General features: G+C 48.2%; 1 protein-coding gene across 3 annotated transcripts in view; it reads right to left on the minus strand.

Annotated features, from left to right (window-relative positions):
• FBXO10 (F-box protein 10) overlaps window positions 1-14837 on the minus strand; it is a 56342-nt gene that overhangs the window by 4684 nt on the left and 36821 nt on the right. Inside the window, exons 5-9 of one of the 3 annotated variants that reach the window (XM_032240096.1) lie at window positions 12365-12501; window positions 7998-8068; window positions 5592-5744; window positions 4183-4452; window positions 1223-1536 (exon numbers count right to left, since the gene is read on the minus strand). In XM_032240096.1, coding sequence (XP_032095987.1) covers window positions 1223-1536; window positions 4183-4452; window positions 5592-5744; window positions 7998-8068; window positions 12365-12501 — 945 coding nt within the window. The remainder of the gene's footprint in view (window positions 1-1222; window positions 1537-4182; window positions 4453-5591; window positions 5745-7997; window positions 8069-12364; window positions 12502-14837) is intronic. The other 2 variants (XM_032240098.1, XM_032240097.1) reach the window with 2 other exon arrangements.

Here is a 14837-nt window from a genome sequence, read left to right on the forward strand (position 1 = left end):
CCGGGAGGCGGGGGTCGCAGTGAGCCGAGATCATGTCATTGCACTCCAGCCCAGGCAACAAGAGTGAAACTCCATCTCAAAAAAAAAAAAAAAAAAAGAAAGAAAAAAAAGAAATGTGGTATATATACACCAGGGAATACTACTCAGCCATAAAACAGAATGAAATAATGGTCTTTGCAGCAAGTTGGATGGACTTGGAGGCCATTATTCTAAGAAGTAACTCAGGAATGGAAAACCTAGTATCCTATGTTCTCCTTATTTGCTCACTACTTAGAAGTGGGAGCTGCACTATGAGGATGCAAAGGCATAGGAATGATCTATAGGACTCTGGTGACTTGGGGGGAAAGGGTGGGAGGGGGGTGAGGGATAAAAGACTATATATTGAGTCCAGTGTACACTGCTTGGGTGATAGGTGCACCAAAATCTCAGAAATCACCACTGAAGAATGTACCCATATAACCAAAAACCACCCGTACCCCTAAAACTGTTGAACTAAAAATAAAGATAGAGCCTTTGGGATTGTAATTCCACAAGGGCAGGGACCAGGTCTGCTTGGCTTCACATTGAAACAGGGCTCTGCACAGAAAGGTGCTCAGAGCTCACAGTCCGGTGGGGAGACAGATGGGTAAAAGAAGAGATACCAAACTGAGAGAGTGCTCTTTTGGACAGGGGTGGGCAAAGGCACCAGACAAGGGGTACCTCAAACAGCCTGGGGTGGGAGGTGCGGAGTCAGGGACTCTTCCTGAAGATGCAGCTAAGCTGCAGGACTGCAGTGTAAAAGTCGCAGGGGGTACGCGGGGTGTACAGGGAAGAGCGTATGCAAAGGCCCCAAGGCAGGATCTCTCTCCTCATGAAGCATCTACTGTACACCAGACACTGTGCAAAGTTATTCTGTTATGGAAAGAGAGCTGAAATAGCCCTGCCCTTGATATGGAGGCCATGACTATACCCTGGGAGGCTCCCAACGCCATGACAAGGAAATGGCCCCTCACCCCTGGCTTCCTGCTGGTGAGCCCTTGTTCATCCTTCAGGACCCAGTTTCTCTGCCCCCTCCTGGGGGAAGTCCCACCCACATTTCCCAGGCTGAGTCCTGGGAGGAGGGATACTGTCCCTTGCAGTGCTGAGTGCTTATGGGTCTGTTCTCAGCAGGGGGGCATGAGGACTGTCACAGGGCTGTGCCCTGTGTGAGTACCACACGTCACACACATGCACAAATACTCACTTTAGTGTCAGACCTGGGGAGCAGCTGCAGCCCACTGCCTCGGTTGCCGATGATGTCGTTTTCAATGACGATGGTGCTGTCGCCCTTGGTGATAATGCCTTGGCCTCTGTTGTCATAGATACCATTGCCCCGGAGCTCCACTTTGCACTGGGCCTCAACCTTGACCCCACTTTGCTGGTTGCAGGAGATGCTGTTGTTAGCCACGCGGGTGAGTTGGCTGCTCTGGGCCACAGTGATGCCTCTGTCCCCATTTGCGTGGATCACATTAGTGATAACATGCAGTGCCTCGCTGCTCTGGACATAGAGTCCTGAGGCTATGGGTGGAGGGGTTGGAAAACACAAGGGGTCCCAGGGTCAGCCCTGACACCACCAGTCAGGAAGAGCCTTCCCTGAATTGTGCACTCCAAGAGAATGGAGTGGAGAAGAGGTAGCAACACTCAGAACCAACCCTTGAGTTTGCATCTTTTAAGCTGATGAAACAGCAGGAGGAAATCCACGTGCGTCAAAAAAACACTGTTTCTTCTGAACGAAGTCCTTGCTCAGTATAGCCAGGGAGACATGCTGAGAAGACTCTTCTCTGGCCTGAGCTCCCAGTGTGCCTGAATGCCTCCTACATCTCCGCCATCCTACTGCCATGTGCCTGGCTCCACTGACCTGGCTCACTACTGATTCAAGTTTGCTCATTCCCCCTCTGGACAGGCAGATTTACCCGTCCAGAGGGGGAATGAGCAAGGTTAGAAGGTTTTGCTTTGTTCTCCTTCCTACACTGAGCTGGAATCTGCCTCCCTACTATTTAGGAAATTTTCTTCTTAATGAAAATTGGGTAATTTTGGAGCAGAAAAACTTATGAAGTGAAGTAACGTGTTAGAAATTTGGAAAAGGAAAGTCGATGCCTGGGGTTGTGTATATTTAGAGACACCAGGTGCATAAGGAAAAAAGCCCTGAATCAGCAGGATTACAGCCCCGTGGCTTGTCAGGAAAAGAAAGCAGGGCAGCCAGACCTGGGGGTGAGGAGGGGAGGGCTCTGCAGAAGGTCCCTCTGCCCACCACAAGAACAACGGGGGCTGGGGCTGGGGCTGGGGCAGTGCTGGGGGAGGTCGTGTGGAGGACAGTGGCTGGGACCCTGCAGCAGTGTCTGCAAGCCATGAGCCTGCAAGCTCCAGTATCTTGGTGGCACCAGCCTGTTGCTTCTCCTGGTTTGGTTGAGAACAACAAAAATATCTATTTGTGAATTTAGGTGGCTTTGCCTGTCATACCGGACAGACAGCATGGCCACATGGAGGAAACCCTGACTTGGGAGGGGACAGAACTCATTTTCCAAGTAAGTGGGTTGGGGCTGGGCATTATCCATCTCCCTGCCCTCTACCACTACCAGAGGCAAGCACTTACCAGTCCAAGAATCTTATTTTATTTTGTTTTAGAGACAGGGTCTTGCTCTATCACCTGGGCTATAATGCAGTGACACCATCATAGCTCACTGCAACCTCAAACTCTTCTCAAGTATCCTCCTACTTCAGCCTCCTCAGTAGCTGAAACTACAGGCACTTATCCCCATGCCCAGCTAATTTGAAAAAAATTTTTTTCTCAGTAGAGATGGGGGGAGGGTATCTCTATGATACCTAGGCTGCTCTTGAACTCCTGAACTCAAATGATCCTCCTGCCTTGGCCTCTCAAATTGTTAGGATTATAGGTGTGAGCCACTGCACCTGGCCCAAGAATCTTTTTCTTTTAATTTTTAAATCTTTTTTTTTTTTTAATAGAGATGGGGTTTCTCCATGTTGGTCAGGCTGGTCTCGAACTCCCGACCTCAGGTGATCCGCCCACCTTGGCCTCCCAAAGTGCTGGGATTACAGGAGTGAGCCACCACGCCTGGCTGGAATCTGTTCTTAATAAGCCTTCCTCTATTCCCCACCCACCCCTCCACCCTACCCTCTACCCCCACCCCACAGTGATTTTGATAATCGGCCAGCTCTGGGAGCTCTGGCATTAGATAAACTACATAGTAATTTTGTTTTTTTTAATTCAAGAAATATCAAACATCTTCTACCATCTTTTTTTTCTTTTAAGACAGGGTCTCGGTCCTGTCGCCAGGCTGGAATGCAGTGGTTGTACCTCACTGCAGCCTTGAACTCTTGGGCTCAAGCAATCTTCCCGCCTCCTGAGTAGCTGGGACCACCAAATCCAGCTAATTTTTCATTATTTTTATTTATTTACTTATTTTTTTGCAGAGACCAGGTCTTGTTATGTTGTCCAGGCTGGTCTCGAACACCTGGCCTCAAGCAATACCTGCCGCTCCCACTCCCCCACCCCTGCCCTTGGACTCTCAAAGTCCTGGGATTACAGGGGTGATCTCCGGCACCCAGCCTCCATTTCTCATCAGGTTTAAGATAACGTAGATTGAAAACACTTTCATTTACTGCCTCTCTAACAAAGAAAAATCACTGTCAATTAAACCATGATATGCATCTCATGAGAGATGTTAAATTGTGAAAAATTTATCGTAGAATTGATTAAAAGTGTGTGTGCCAGAAGTGGGATTTGGTACTGCAGGGACAGGGCCACTGAGATAGGTGGGCTTCAGTTCTGTCTCAAGTTCATGGCTTATCTGTGTTGATCAAACAGCCATAACAAGTGCCACTGGGGATGGGGAGGGTCCAGTTCAAAGGAGGAAATAATGAAGTCGTACATTTGCAGCAAGTTTTGAAGTTCAATTTGGTTTGAGACGTGTGGATGGGAAAAAGGGAATTTCAGGTGAGAGAAATGTGTGAACGAAGTCAGCAGGTTAGGAGGCAGGAAATAATGGATTCAAGTTTAGTGAGTAAATGAAGGGGGCTTGGATATCAGGCAGGAAGCAGTGGCTGATGAGGCCTGAGGGCAAGTTGGGATCAGTCTGCAGAAGGTCCTTAAGACAGTGAGGAGCCATGGGAGGTTCTTGAGCAGGGGCTGAGGGGTACACTCACCTCCATTGTGATTAATACTGTTAGACTCAACAAGAGCTATGGTGATGGGCCGGCGCAGTGGGTCGTCCTCCTTCTCTAGCTCTGTCTCCCAGAGGATGGCGTCCCCATCCTCACTGAAGTTCTCTTGAGCCCTATGGCCTCGAGGTAACTCGCTGGAGCCATCCTTCTGGCTAAACACTGCCACTCCATACAGGCCATTGTAGCTGACGTGGTTGCTGGTGACGTGGGGGAGGCTGGACGACATCATCCACACACCACAGCCCTTGTTTGCTGGACAGTGAGAGGAGCTGGTCACCAACACTGAACTCAGGTGAAGTGGCACCTGAATCTCCCTGATAGGGGAAGCAAAAGCCACTGGCCCAGGAGAGAGTCCCTGATTTGCTAATGACCACTGGCCTGGGAGAGAGTCCCTGATTTGCTAATGACCACTGGCCTGGGAGAGAGTCCCTGATTTGCTAATGATCACTGGCCTGGGAGAGAGTCCCTGATTTGCTAATGACCACTGGCCTGGGAGAGTCCCTGATTTGCTAATGACCTCAAACAAATCACTTTATGGCTGTAGCTGTAGACTTCTCCTTCATACAAGAGAGGTCAGTAGGATCAGGTGAACCTCAGAAGCTTGGCCCATTCCACACAGTGTAAAAGTGCCCTAAGGACTGTCAGGGCCACATGTCCACATCAGAAGCACATGAACCCACAGTGACAGTGCCAAGGGGGCACCAATCCCTCCCTACATAGGAGGAGGCAGCCTTGGTTTGAATCCCAGCCCTTCTACTTCCCAGCTGTGTGACCTTGAGCAAGTTACCAAACCTCTCTCTGTCCCTCAGTTTTCTCATCTTTCAAATGGGGTTAATAACTGTACCTCCTTCAGAAGGCAGTCATGAGGATTAAATTTGATCATGCGTAGAAAGGGCCGAGCAGAGAGGTGGGCCCGAGTCATGTTTATTATTATAACTGTATTATTAGAGAGAGAGTCCACACAGATTAAGGCTCTGCCCAAAGTCACAGAGTGAGTGAGAATAGTTTTCTTCCTGTGATTATCTTGTTTTCCCATTATATTTTCAGTTCTCTGGATCAAAAGAAAGGATGAGAGGAGTTAGACACATATGTGCCAGGGGTTATTAAATGGTCCTGTCCTTAGACATGATACAACTCCTGTCTTTTGCTATTTTAAATGGGGATAAAGCTTTCTGCTTTGCTAACCCCATGGGGTCAATCTGGACTACAAAGTGATTTATTATAAGAGGCTCTTCATTCTGAGAGGGCCTGGGTAACTGTGACCTGACAGTGCCTGTTCAGATGAGGTCTTTGAGGCACAGGGAAAGGCAGTGACCTTCTCAGGGCCCACAAGCTGGAGATGGAACCCGGGCTTCCTGCCTCCCTGGCTGAGCTGGGAACACGGTCCTCACCATAGATGGTATTTCCTTCGATGAGGCCTTTGCCTTCGTCTCCCACGACCACACCATCTGAATAGCCAAAGCAGATGAGGTTACTCCTGAGAACGGGGATCCCTCCACGGCGGATGTCCACGCCTCCCCATTGATTCTCACGGATAACATTTTCTAAGGAGAGAGGCAGAAAGGGTGGTCAGTACCCAAGGGCCAGCTCCAGTGCTGGCAAATAGAGGACTTGGACAGCTTTGATCAAGGTCACTCCAGACCAGGAGACCCTGGCCTTACCCTGTTAGCAATTAGCACTCTAAATCTCGTCTGCTGTCTAATATTTCAGGGACTTATCTGCCAACTCCTTTCTCCAAGGGCAAGGCTTGTGTCTATCTTGTGCACTCCTATCTCCCTGGCACCTACTATACTCAATGGCCTTGAGGACTGATGATTAAAAATGAACTAGCTTTGGCTGAGTGCAGTGGCTCATGCCTGTAATCCCAGCACTTTGGGAGGCCAAGGTAGGTAGACTGCTCGAGCTCAGGAGTTCCAGACCATCCTGGGCAAAATGGTGAAACCCTGTCTCTACAAAAAATACAAAAAAATTAGCTGGGTGGGAGGCTGAGGTGGGAGGATCACTTGAACACTGAAGGTCAGGGCTGCAGTGAGCTATGATTGTGTCACTGCACTCCAACCTAGACAACAGACTGAGAACCTGCCTCAAAAAAGAGAATAAACTAGCTTTGGTGAGTGACACTGGTGTCCAAAAAACCAAACAAACAAAAACAAGGAATCAAAACAAAGTATAGATCAGGCACAGTGGCTCATGCCCGTAATCCCAGCACAACAGAAAGCTGAGGCAGGTAGATCACCTGAGGTCAGGAGTTTGAGACCAGCCTCACCAACATGGAGAAACCCCATCTCTACTAAAAATACAAAATTAGCCAGGTGTGGTGGCGCATGCTTGTAGTCACAGCTACTCGGGAGGTTGAGGCAGGAGAATCGCTTGAACCCGGGAGGCAGAGGTTACGGTGAGCTGAGATTGTGCCATTGCACTCCAGCCTGGGCAACAAGAGTGAAACTCTGTCTCAAAATAAAAAAAAAAAAAAAAAAAAGAAAAAAAAGAATAAACTGGCTTTAGAGTCCTCAGAGGCAGAATGTAGCCATTTACCCAAAAGCCCATGAAGAGGTGCCAACCTCGCCTGTCCTTCTCAGCCTCAGCTCTGAACTCTGACCAGACCCACCCCCTCCTCCTCCTGGGCACCACCATCTCTCAAGGGTAGGTGAAAGAGTCATGGGTCAGACGGGTGGTCCATGACACTGCTGCCCCAACACTGTGGCAAGGAAGAGGCAGTCTCCTGCGACTGGGGTGCAATGGCTCAGGAGACTCTGTGTGACTGGCCTCTTCCTGCTTCCATGACCCCACTGCAGGCCCCTTGCGCACCACGCTCCAGTCCCACAAGCAATCTCCACTCAGCCATGCCAAGTCTGTTCCCATGGGTGGCCCTACATGGGAGGTTCATTCCCAGCTCCTCCCAGCAACTCGGGGTCTTGGCTTCCTTGTTACCTTCTCAGAAGGCTGCCCTGACCAACAATCCTAAATGCCCACCCAGTCCAACTATTGCCCTAATTATCCACAGAGCACTTGTCATTCTCAGATAGGATGCTTTCTGCTCATATATGTAGGCTTTTATTTATTCGCTTCCTCTCCTAAAATGTCAGTGGCTGAGAGCCTTGTTCACTGCTGCCCCTGCAGCTCCTGGAACTTGGCTTACAGCCTGCAGCTCCTGGAACATGTCTGATCAGAGTTCAGTCAGGGGGATTCGCTGGACCAGTATTTGTGGAATCTCTTTCATATCCCAGGCCTGGCTCTGCTCTGCGCTAAGGCTACACAGATGTACCAGACAGACTTGACTCTCGCCTTGTAGAATTTACCACTTTATAACAGAGGAGACTGACACCACAAACCACTCAGCAATTAAGTCAAAGGCCCTAGAGAGGAGGTATCCTGGGTATGGTAAGTGTATCTATGTACAATGGGGAAGTCAGGGAAGACACTTAAGCTAAGACCCAAAGGATGAGCAGGGGTTAGCCGGGTGGAGGTTTCCAGAGCAGGCAGAGGTCCATACAAAGACCAAGAGGAGGGATTCGGACAGATGGTTGGGCATCAGTGCTTCTGAAAGTGTTCTGTGAGCCACCTGGTGAGAACCTATCTGCTCTGGGCCTGGAAGGAGCAGACACCCGCTCTGTTCTGAACCTTCCTGTGAGAAGCACAGCCACCATGTAGCTGGTATCCCTGAGCTCTGGTCCACTAGTGAGAGAAGGAGGCCACAGTCTGTAGGGGTAAAGGAGCAGTGTGAGGTCCTGAAGCTGGGGGGTGATGGCAGGGGACCTTGGCCTGGCTGCCAGGTGCTGGGCAGTTCCCATTCATACCTGTGATGAGGCCTTTGCCATTCTCATTCACTGCTATGCCGGCAGCACGGCCCTTGAAGATGTGGTTCCCGCTAAAGTGGAAGGAGAACAAAATAAAGAGGTGAGCCCAGGGGACCAGTGTTATGCTTCCAGGAGCCTGCCTTCTTTTGTGGGCCTCCCTATGGCTCAAGTCCACAGGGGCATAAAAGCATTTCCTAAAGTGTTTAGCTGTCACTGCGACAGCCTGACGAAAAACTAAACCCCCAACTATGCTACATGAGCACAGTGATATCCAATTCACTGTAGCTTCACTTGACTGTCATCTACATCTATGACTTTTTTTTGAGGTCTTGCTCTGTTGCCCATGTTAGAGTGCAGTGGCACGATCTCAGCTCACTGCAACCTCCACCTCCTGGGTTCAAGCAATGTTCGTGCCTTAGCCTGGATTACATGTGTGCATCACATCCAGCTAATTTTTTGTATTTTTAGTAGTGACGTTTTGCTATGTTGACCAGGCAGGTCTCAAACTCCTGGCCTCAAGTGATCTGCTCACCTCAGCCTCCTAAAATGCTGGGACTACAAGCATGAGCCACCGCACCTGGCCTTATATGTATTTTATCCAATCCTCAAATGTTGCAACCAGAAAATGTTTACCACTTTTTTTTTGAGATGGGTTCTCACTATGTTGCTCAGGCTATCCTTGAATTCTTGTACTCAAGTGATCCTCCTACCTCAGCCTCCCAAGTAGCTGGGGTGTAACTGACAGCTGGTATATTTTTAATACAAATCTCCCCTCTGTGGCCCCTTGGAGAAACATACGTGTGTGTGTGTGTGTGTGTGTGTGTGTGTGTGTGTGTGTACACGTACATGGGGCAGGCAGAATAAAGAGACAGGAGGGATGAGGAAACATTTAGAAGACAGGGACAGATCAGAGGAGCAGTTTGAGTCCTGTGCTTCTTTGCATCCAAGGAAAAAAGAGAAACATAATCGGTTATGTAACTTTCTGTTGCAAAAATATATGCTGTGGTTTGTCTCATTCAGGCCATTTCAGGGATCTCCAAAGTTGTATCCTGCTCCAGATTCTTACCTCTTATTGCAAAGAAATGAAGGAAAGCACAACCTAGGCTGGGTGTGGTGGCTCATGCCTGTAATCCCAGTGCTTTGGGAGGCCAAGGCAGGCAGATCATTTGGGGTCAGGAGTTTGAGACCAGCCTGGCCAATAATATGGTGAAACCCCATCTCTACTAAAAATACAAAAATTAGCCAGTGTGGTTGTCCACACCTGTAGTCCCAGCTACTTGGGACACTGAGACAGAAGAATCGTTTGATCCCGGGAGGCGGAGGTTGTAGTGAGCCAAGATCATGCCACTGCAATCCAGCCTGGGCAACAGAGTGAGACTCTGTCTCAATGTATCAAAAAAAAAAAAAAAAAAAAGCACAACCTATTCTTTCAAGATGACTATGTTTTAAAAACACTGATATAATTATGATATTCCTCACCCAAAACTCTTTTTTTTTTTTTGAGATGGAGTTTCGCTCTTGTTACCCAGGCTGGAGTGCAATGGCGCGATCTCGGCTCACCGTAACCTCCGCCTCCTGGGTTCAGGCAATTCTCCTGCCTCAGCCTCCTGAGTAGCTGGGATTACAGGCACGTGCCACCATGCCCAGCTAATTTTGTGTATTTTTAGTAGAGACAGGGTTTCACCATGTTGACCAGGATGGTCTCGATCTCTTGACCTCGTGATCCACCCGCCTCAGCCTCCCAAAGTGCTGGGATTACAGGCTTGAGCCACCGCGCAAGGCCCCAAAACTCTTTAATGGTTCCCCAGCATCCCCAAGGTAAAGCCCAGAATTTTTAGCTTGGTGTATTCATTTCCTATTGTTACTATAACAAATTACCACAAACTTGGTGGCGTAAAACAGTATGATTTTCTATCTTTCAGTTCAGGACGTCAGAAGTTCAAAATGGGTTTCACAGGGCTAAAATCAAAGTGTCAGCAGACCTGCGTTTTATCTGGAGGCTCCAGGGGAGAATCCATTCCTTAGCCTTTCCAGCTCCTAGAGGCCGCCTGTACTTCTCGGGCTGTGGCCTCAATCATTTTGACCTCTGCTTCTGTCCTCACATCTCCTGCTCTCTTATTTATTTTATTTTATTATTATTTATTTATTTGAGACAACGTTTTGCTCTTGTTTCCCAGGCTAGAGTGCAATGGTGCGATCCCGGCTCACTGCAACCTCCGCCTCCCAGGTTCAAGTCATTCTCCTGCCTTAGCCTCCTGAGTAGCTGGGATTACAGATGCCCACCATCACGCCCAGCTAATTTTTGTATTTTTAGTAGAGACAAGGTTTCCCCATGTTGGCCAGGCTGGTCTCAAATTCCTTACCTCAAATGATCCGCCCGCCTCGGCCTTCCAAAGTGTTGAGATTACAAGCATGAGCCACCGCGACTGGCCCCTGCTCCCTTAATCTGATTCTCCTGCTTCCTTCTCATAAGGGTCTTGTGGTTACACTGGGCCTACCCGTATAATCCAAAATAATCTCCCCTCATCTTTCTCCAAGGTCCTTCACTCACTCACATCTGCAAAGTTCCTCCTGCCTTGTAAGGCAACATATGCACAGGTTTCAGGGCCTAGGACATGGATATCCTTGGGGCCATTATTCTGCCTATCACGCTTGGCATTCAAGGTCCTCTGGCATCCAGCAGCAACCTGCCTTTGCACTATCCCTCTGGCATCTCACGCCTGGACACACCACATTTCTCACCATTTTCTCAGACATACCCTGAATTTCACTGCCTCTGACCCAGAATGCCTTTTCCCTGCCAATAGAATCCTATTTATCTTTCAAGTACAACTTGAATGTCAGCTCCCTGACATGCTCAGCTGAGATCACGGCTGAGCCCCTCCGGGCAGTCTGCATGAACCTCTACTAAAGTGCTCATTTTGGTGAGTCTTCCATCATGGCTGTGTGAGTATGAGTCTCGGGCATGAGACTGTAAACCTCATGGAGCAGGGGCTGTTCCTGCACAGGTTGTATATAACTGCCCCCTTATACAGAGTAGCTGGAATGTGTGTTAAATGAACAGCACACATACATACAAATACACACTCTTCTGGTAAGGCAATAATGCAGCTCTGTGACCACTAATTGTTTTTAGTAAGCTGTAACAGTGAAAAACAGGATTATATTCCATAATTTTTGAACCAGCAATTAGGTCTGGTTCAAAAATTATGGAGTTATCAAAATACTGGAATGTGACGAAACTTTCCAAAGTGATAAATACAAAGGCCATGCAACAACATGGAAAAAAGTACCTATGGAATAATACAGGGGGTGAAAAATGCTCTGAATATATTTGTGCCCATTAAGACCAGCTATTCTAAAGCATGGACATAACCGTGTGAGTCTTCTGCTCAGAGCCTTTAATGAGTCCCTGCTGTGTAGAAAGAATAGGATTCCCTGCCTCAGCTTGGTCTACATAAGGTCTTCCTCACCTGGCCCAACCCTTTCTTTCCATCATTCCTTTCCACTCTGCTGTGTGGCACAGACGGTCTGCCACAAGGACATTAAGGGTCATGCTGCAGTGACCAAAGGGCTCAAGATATTCTGGGACCATCCCAATTAAAAATATTCTATACCATTGTCACACCATGTCAGATTTTTTCTGAAGCCACAGTGGATGGTCTGCTAACTCCTCAATCTGCTGTGCTCTTCTGCCTTTGTTCCTTTTACTAGGATCATCCACCAACCCCTCCCTACCTCCATCTCCACGAGTCCAAGTCTTACCCATATTCTAACATCCAACTCTGATGCTACCTCCTAAATGAGGACTTCCTAGTCAGACCTCCTCCTAGTCAGAATGAGTCTGTCCTTGTGGTACCACTCTTGACAGCATTATCACAGTCTGCCCACACTAGAGCTGGGATGGCAGACAGGGTCCCAGGACTGCCACTGCTGCTTCCCACCTATCACTTCTATCAGTCCCTGACCACAGCACGCTTTCATGCTGAGGCTAGGTACAGCGCCAGGATGTTCACACAGCATCCCCAGTCACCACTATCAACTAACTGAAATTGTTAGGTGAGTTGAACTCTCTGTTCCATCCCTGCCTTGGAGTACTTCTGTGTCCATTTCTCCAGGATAGAGTAAGCTCCCAGGGAGCAGAGTCTGCCCGTGTTAGACGAGTTCAGTAGTGACTGCCGAATAGCATGCCTACACAGAGTTAACTGGAAGGGCATATAAACACAAAAGCAGCTGTGTTACTGGGGTGGGATGATAGTGAAGTCTCTTCTCTGCTTGTACAGTTGTTTCCATAAATAGTGTTTTCAAATGGAGGGAAGACAGGGAGGAGGTTAACGAAGATGAAGGAGGGAAACAGCAGCACACACCTCACGACGGGATTTCCATGGTACAGGATGTAAATGCCAGCCTCCTTATTGGAAAAGATTTGATTGTTCCGGATGATGCCTTTCCCATTGCCAAGGACGACAATGCCAGAGCGAAGGCCATGGTGGATCTGGTTACACTGCAAGTGAAAATGAGACACCACAGAAGCTGGATCAGACATGCCAGCAAGAAGCAAGAGTGCCCAACTGCCGCCTACACAGCCAAGGCAGGATGAACACAGTGGAGAAAATGATGTCACTGTAAGATCCCTAGCCCATGACAAACGGAACGGGCCATGCTGGTGCCCTGCCCTTCCCGCACCAGTACACACATCAAAACCTATAAGGAAGACTATGAAGTTTGGAGTCTTCACTGCCCAGCCTCTTAGGAGGGCTCTCACTCTTCACCTGCAAGGCAGGCTACTGAAAGTTTCGGAGCCTCTAATGAGTCCCCCAAACACACAAACATTTGGCCAGGCCATACCTTCTGGGGTCCAGGGAGGCCACCTCTTAGGGAGGGGCAACATCCCAGTGCAAACAAATGTTGGCCAAGTGCCATCCTAAAGGGGCCATATCCAGAGAGGGGTCAGAGTCATTTGCTTCTAGTCCTTTCTCATTCAGGGAAGGCCAGTGCAAGGATGCAGACACCGGGGGGCCAAGTTGTCCCATGGGGCATAAGGTTTTAGGCATCGCCAGGATGCCTAGCGATATTCTTTTTTGTTTTTGGGAGAGACGGGGTTTTGCTTCATTGCCTAGGCTGGTCTTAAACTCCTGGCTTCCAGTGATCCTCCCATTTTGGCCTCCTGAAGTGTTGGGATTGCAGACGGGGGCCACCACACCTGGCAAGATATTCATTTCTAATATCTCTTCGTGTGAATGGGGAAACAGGCCCAGGATTATATAGTATGTCTGCGGAAGAGCCAGATCTGGAACCTAGTTTTTCTCTTTCCCATTCTAGTTAGTTGCTTTTGCACAGTGACTTAATGTTTTTAGATTAGAATAATAATAAAATTATCTCACTCTAATTGTTAATTTATAGCTGACAACTGATTCTATACTCTGTACGTTGGGAAGTTAGCTGCATCTCTTCCAAAACGATTTTACAGAAATAAAATTCTAGTTGGCTTTCAAGTGTTTTGTGCGCAAATTCTCCTTATTCTTACTCCTTCCAGATTTCTCCTGAAGGATTCAGTAGGCTCATCAGGGCAACCACTGCCTAAGAGAAGTCCCTCACAGGGCTGAAAAGCTCCGAAGGGAATATGTAGCGGCGTTTCCATCCCTACACCCTCTCACAACGCCAGGACTACAATGTACCACTCCCTTCCCTCTTCTACCTGCTGTCCCTCTGTCCTTGGAAAGGCAGACACCTCTCATCTCTCTAGCCAGAGTGGCAATAATTTCCTAATCCAAGGCCATGCATGAACTACCAGCTGTATGGCAGAAACACAGTGAGGGGAAGGGATTGGCAGAAGATACTGGCTAGCTGTGTGTATTTTCTTTTTGTTTTTTTTTGAGACAGGGTCTTGCTCTGTTGCCTAGGCTTGAGTGCAGTGGCACAATCATGGCTCACTGCAGCCACAACCTCCTAGGCTCAAGCAATCCTCCCACCTCAGCCTCTCAAGTATCTGGCACTACAGGTGTGAGCTGCCATGCCTAGTTAATTAAATTTTTTTTGTAGAAGGACCGGGTGTGGTGGCTCACTCCTATAATCCCAGCACTTTGGGAGGCCAAGGCAGGCAGATTGTCTGACCTCAGGAGTTTGAGACCAGCCTGACCAACATGGAAACCCTATCTTTACTAAAAATACAAAAATTAGTCAGGCTTGGTTGGCACATGCCTGCAATCCCAGCTACTCAGGAGGCTGAGGCAGGAAAATCACTTGAATCTGGGGGGCAGAGGTTGCAGTGAGCCGAGATTGTGCCACTGCAATTCAGCCTGGGTGACAGAGCAAGATTCTGTCTCAAAAAATTTTTTTTTTTTTGTAGAGACAAGGTCTTGCTCTGTCGCCCAGGCTGGTCTCAAACTCCTGGACTCAAGTAATCCGCCTGCCTTGACATCCCAAAGTTCTGGGATTACAGGCGTAAGCCACTGTGCCCAGCCTTTTCTCTGTATCTTCATGGGCAGTCAAGATAAAATTGGTTTAGACATCAACCCTGCGTCAGACTGCCTGGATTCGAATCCCAGCTCTGTCACTAGGTATAGGACTTTGGGCAGGATCCTTTGCCTCTTTGTGCTCTATGTCTTTACTACAAAATAGGGATAATAATAATTCTTCACAGGATTCTGTAAGCATTAAATGATACGTAAATATCTACTAAGTGCTTAGAAAAGTATCTGGCGTATAATAAGCATCATGCATTAATGGTGGCTACTATTTTTACAAGCCCATAAAAATTCTGTTACGTTTCCCAACTTGTGGGAAATCTGTCTCTCAGTATACATGTAACAAAATTTCTCCCATACCCCATAAATCTGT

The sequence above is a fragment of the Sapajus apella genome, unplaced genomic scaffold (assembly GCF_009761245.1).
Source record: "Sapajus apella isolate SASKATOON/1434 unplaced genomic scaffold, GSC_monkey_1.0 scaffold46, whole genome shotgun sequence".
In the NCBI taxonomy this organism is placed as follows: Eukaryota; Metazoa; Chordata; class Mammalia; order Primates; family Cebidae; genus Sapajus; species Sapajus apella.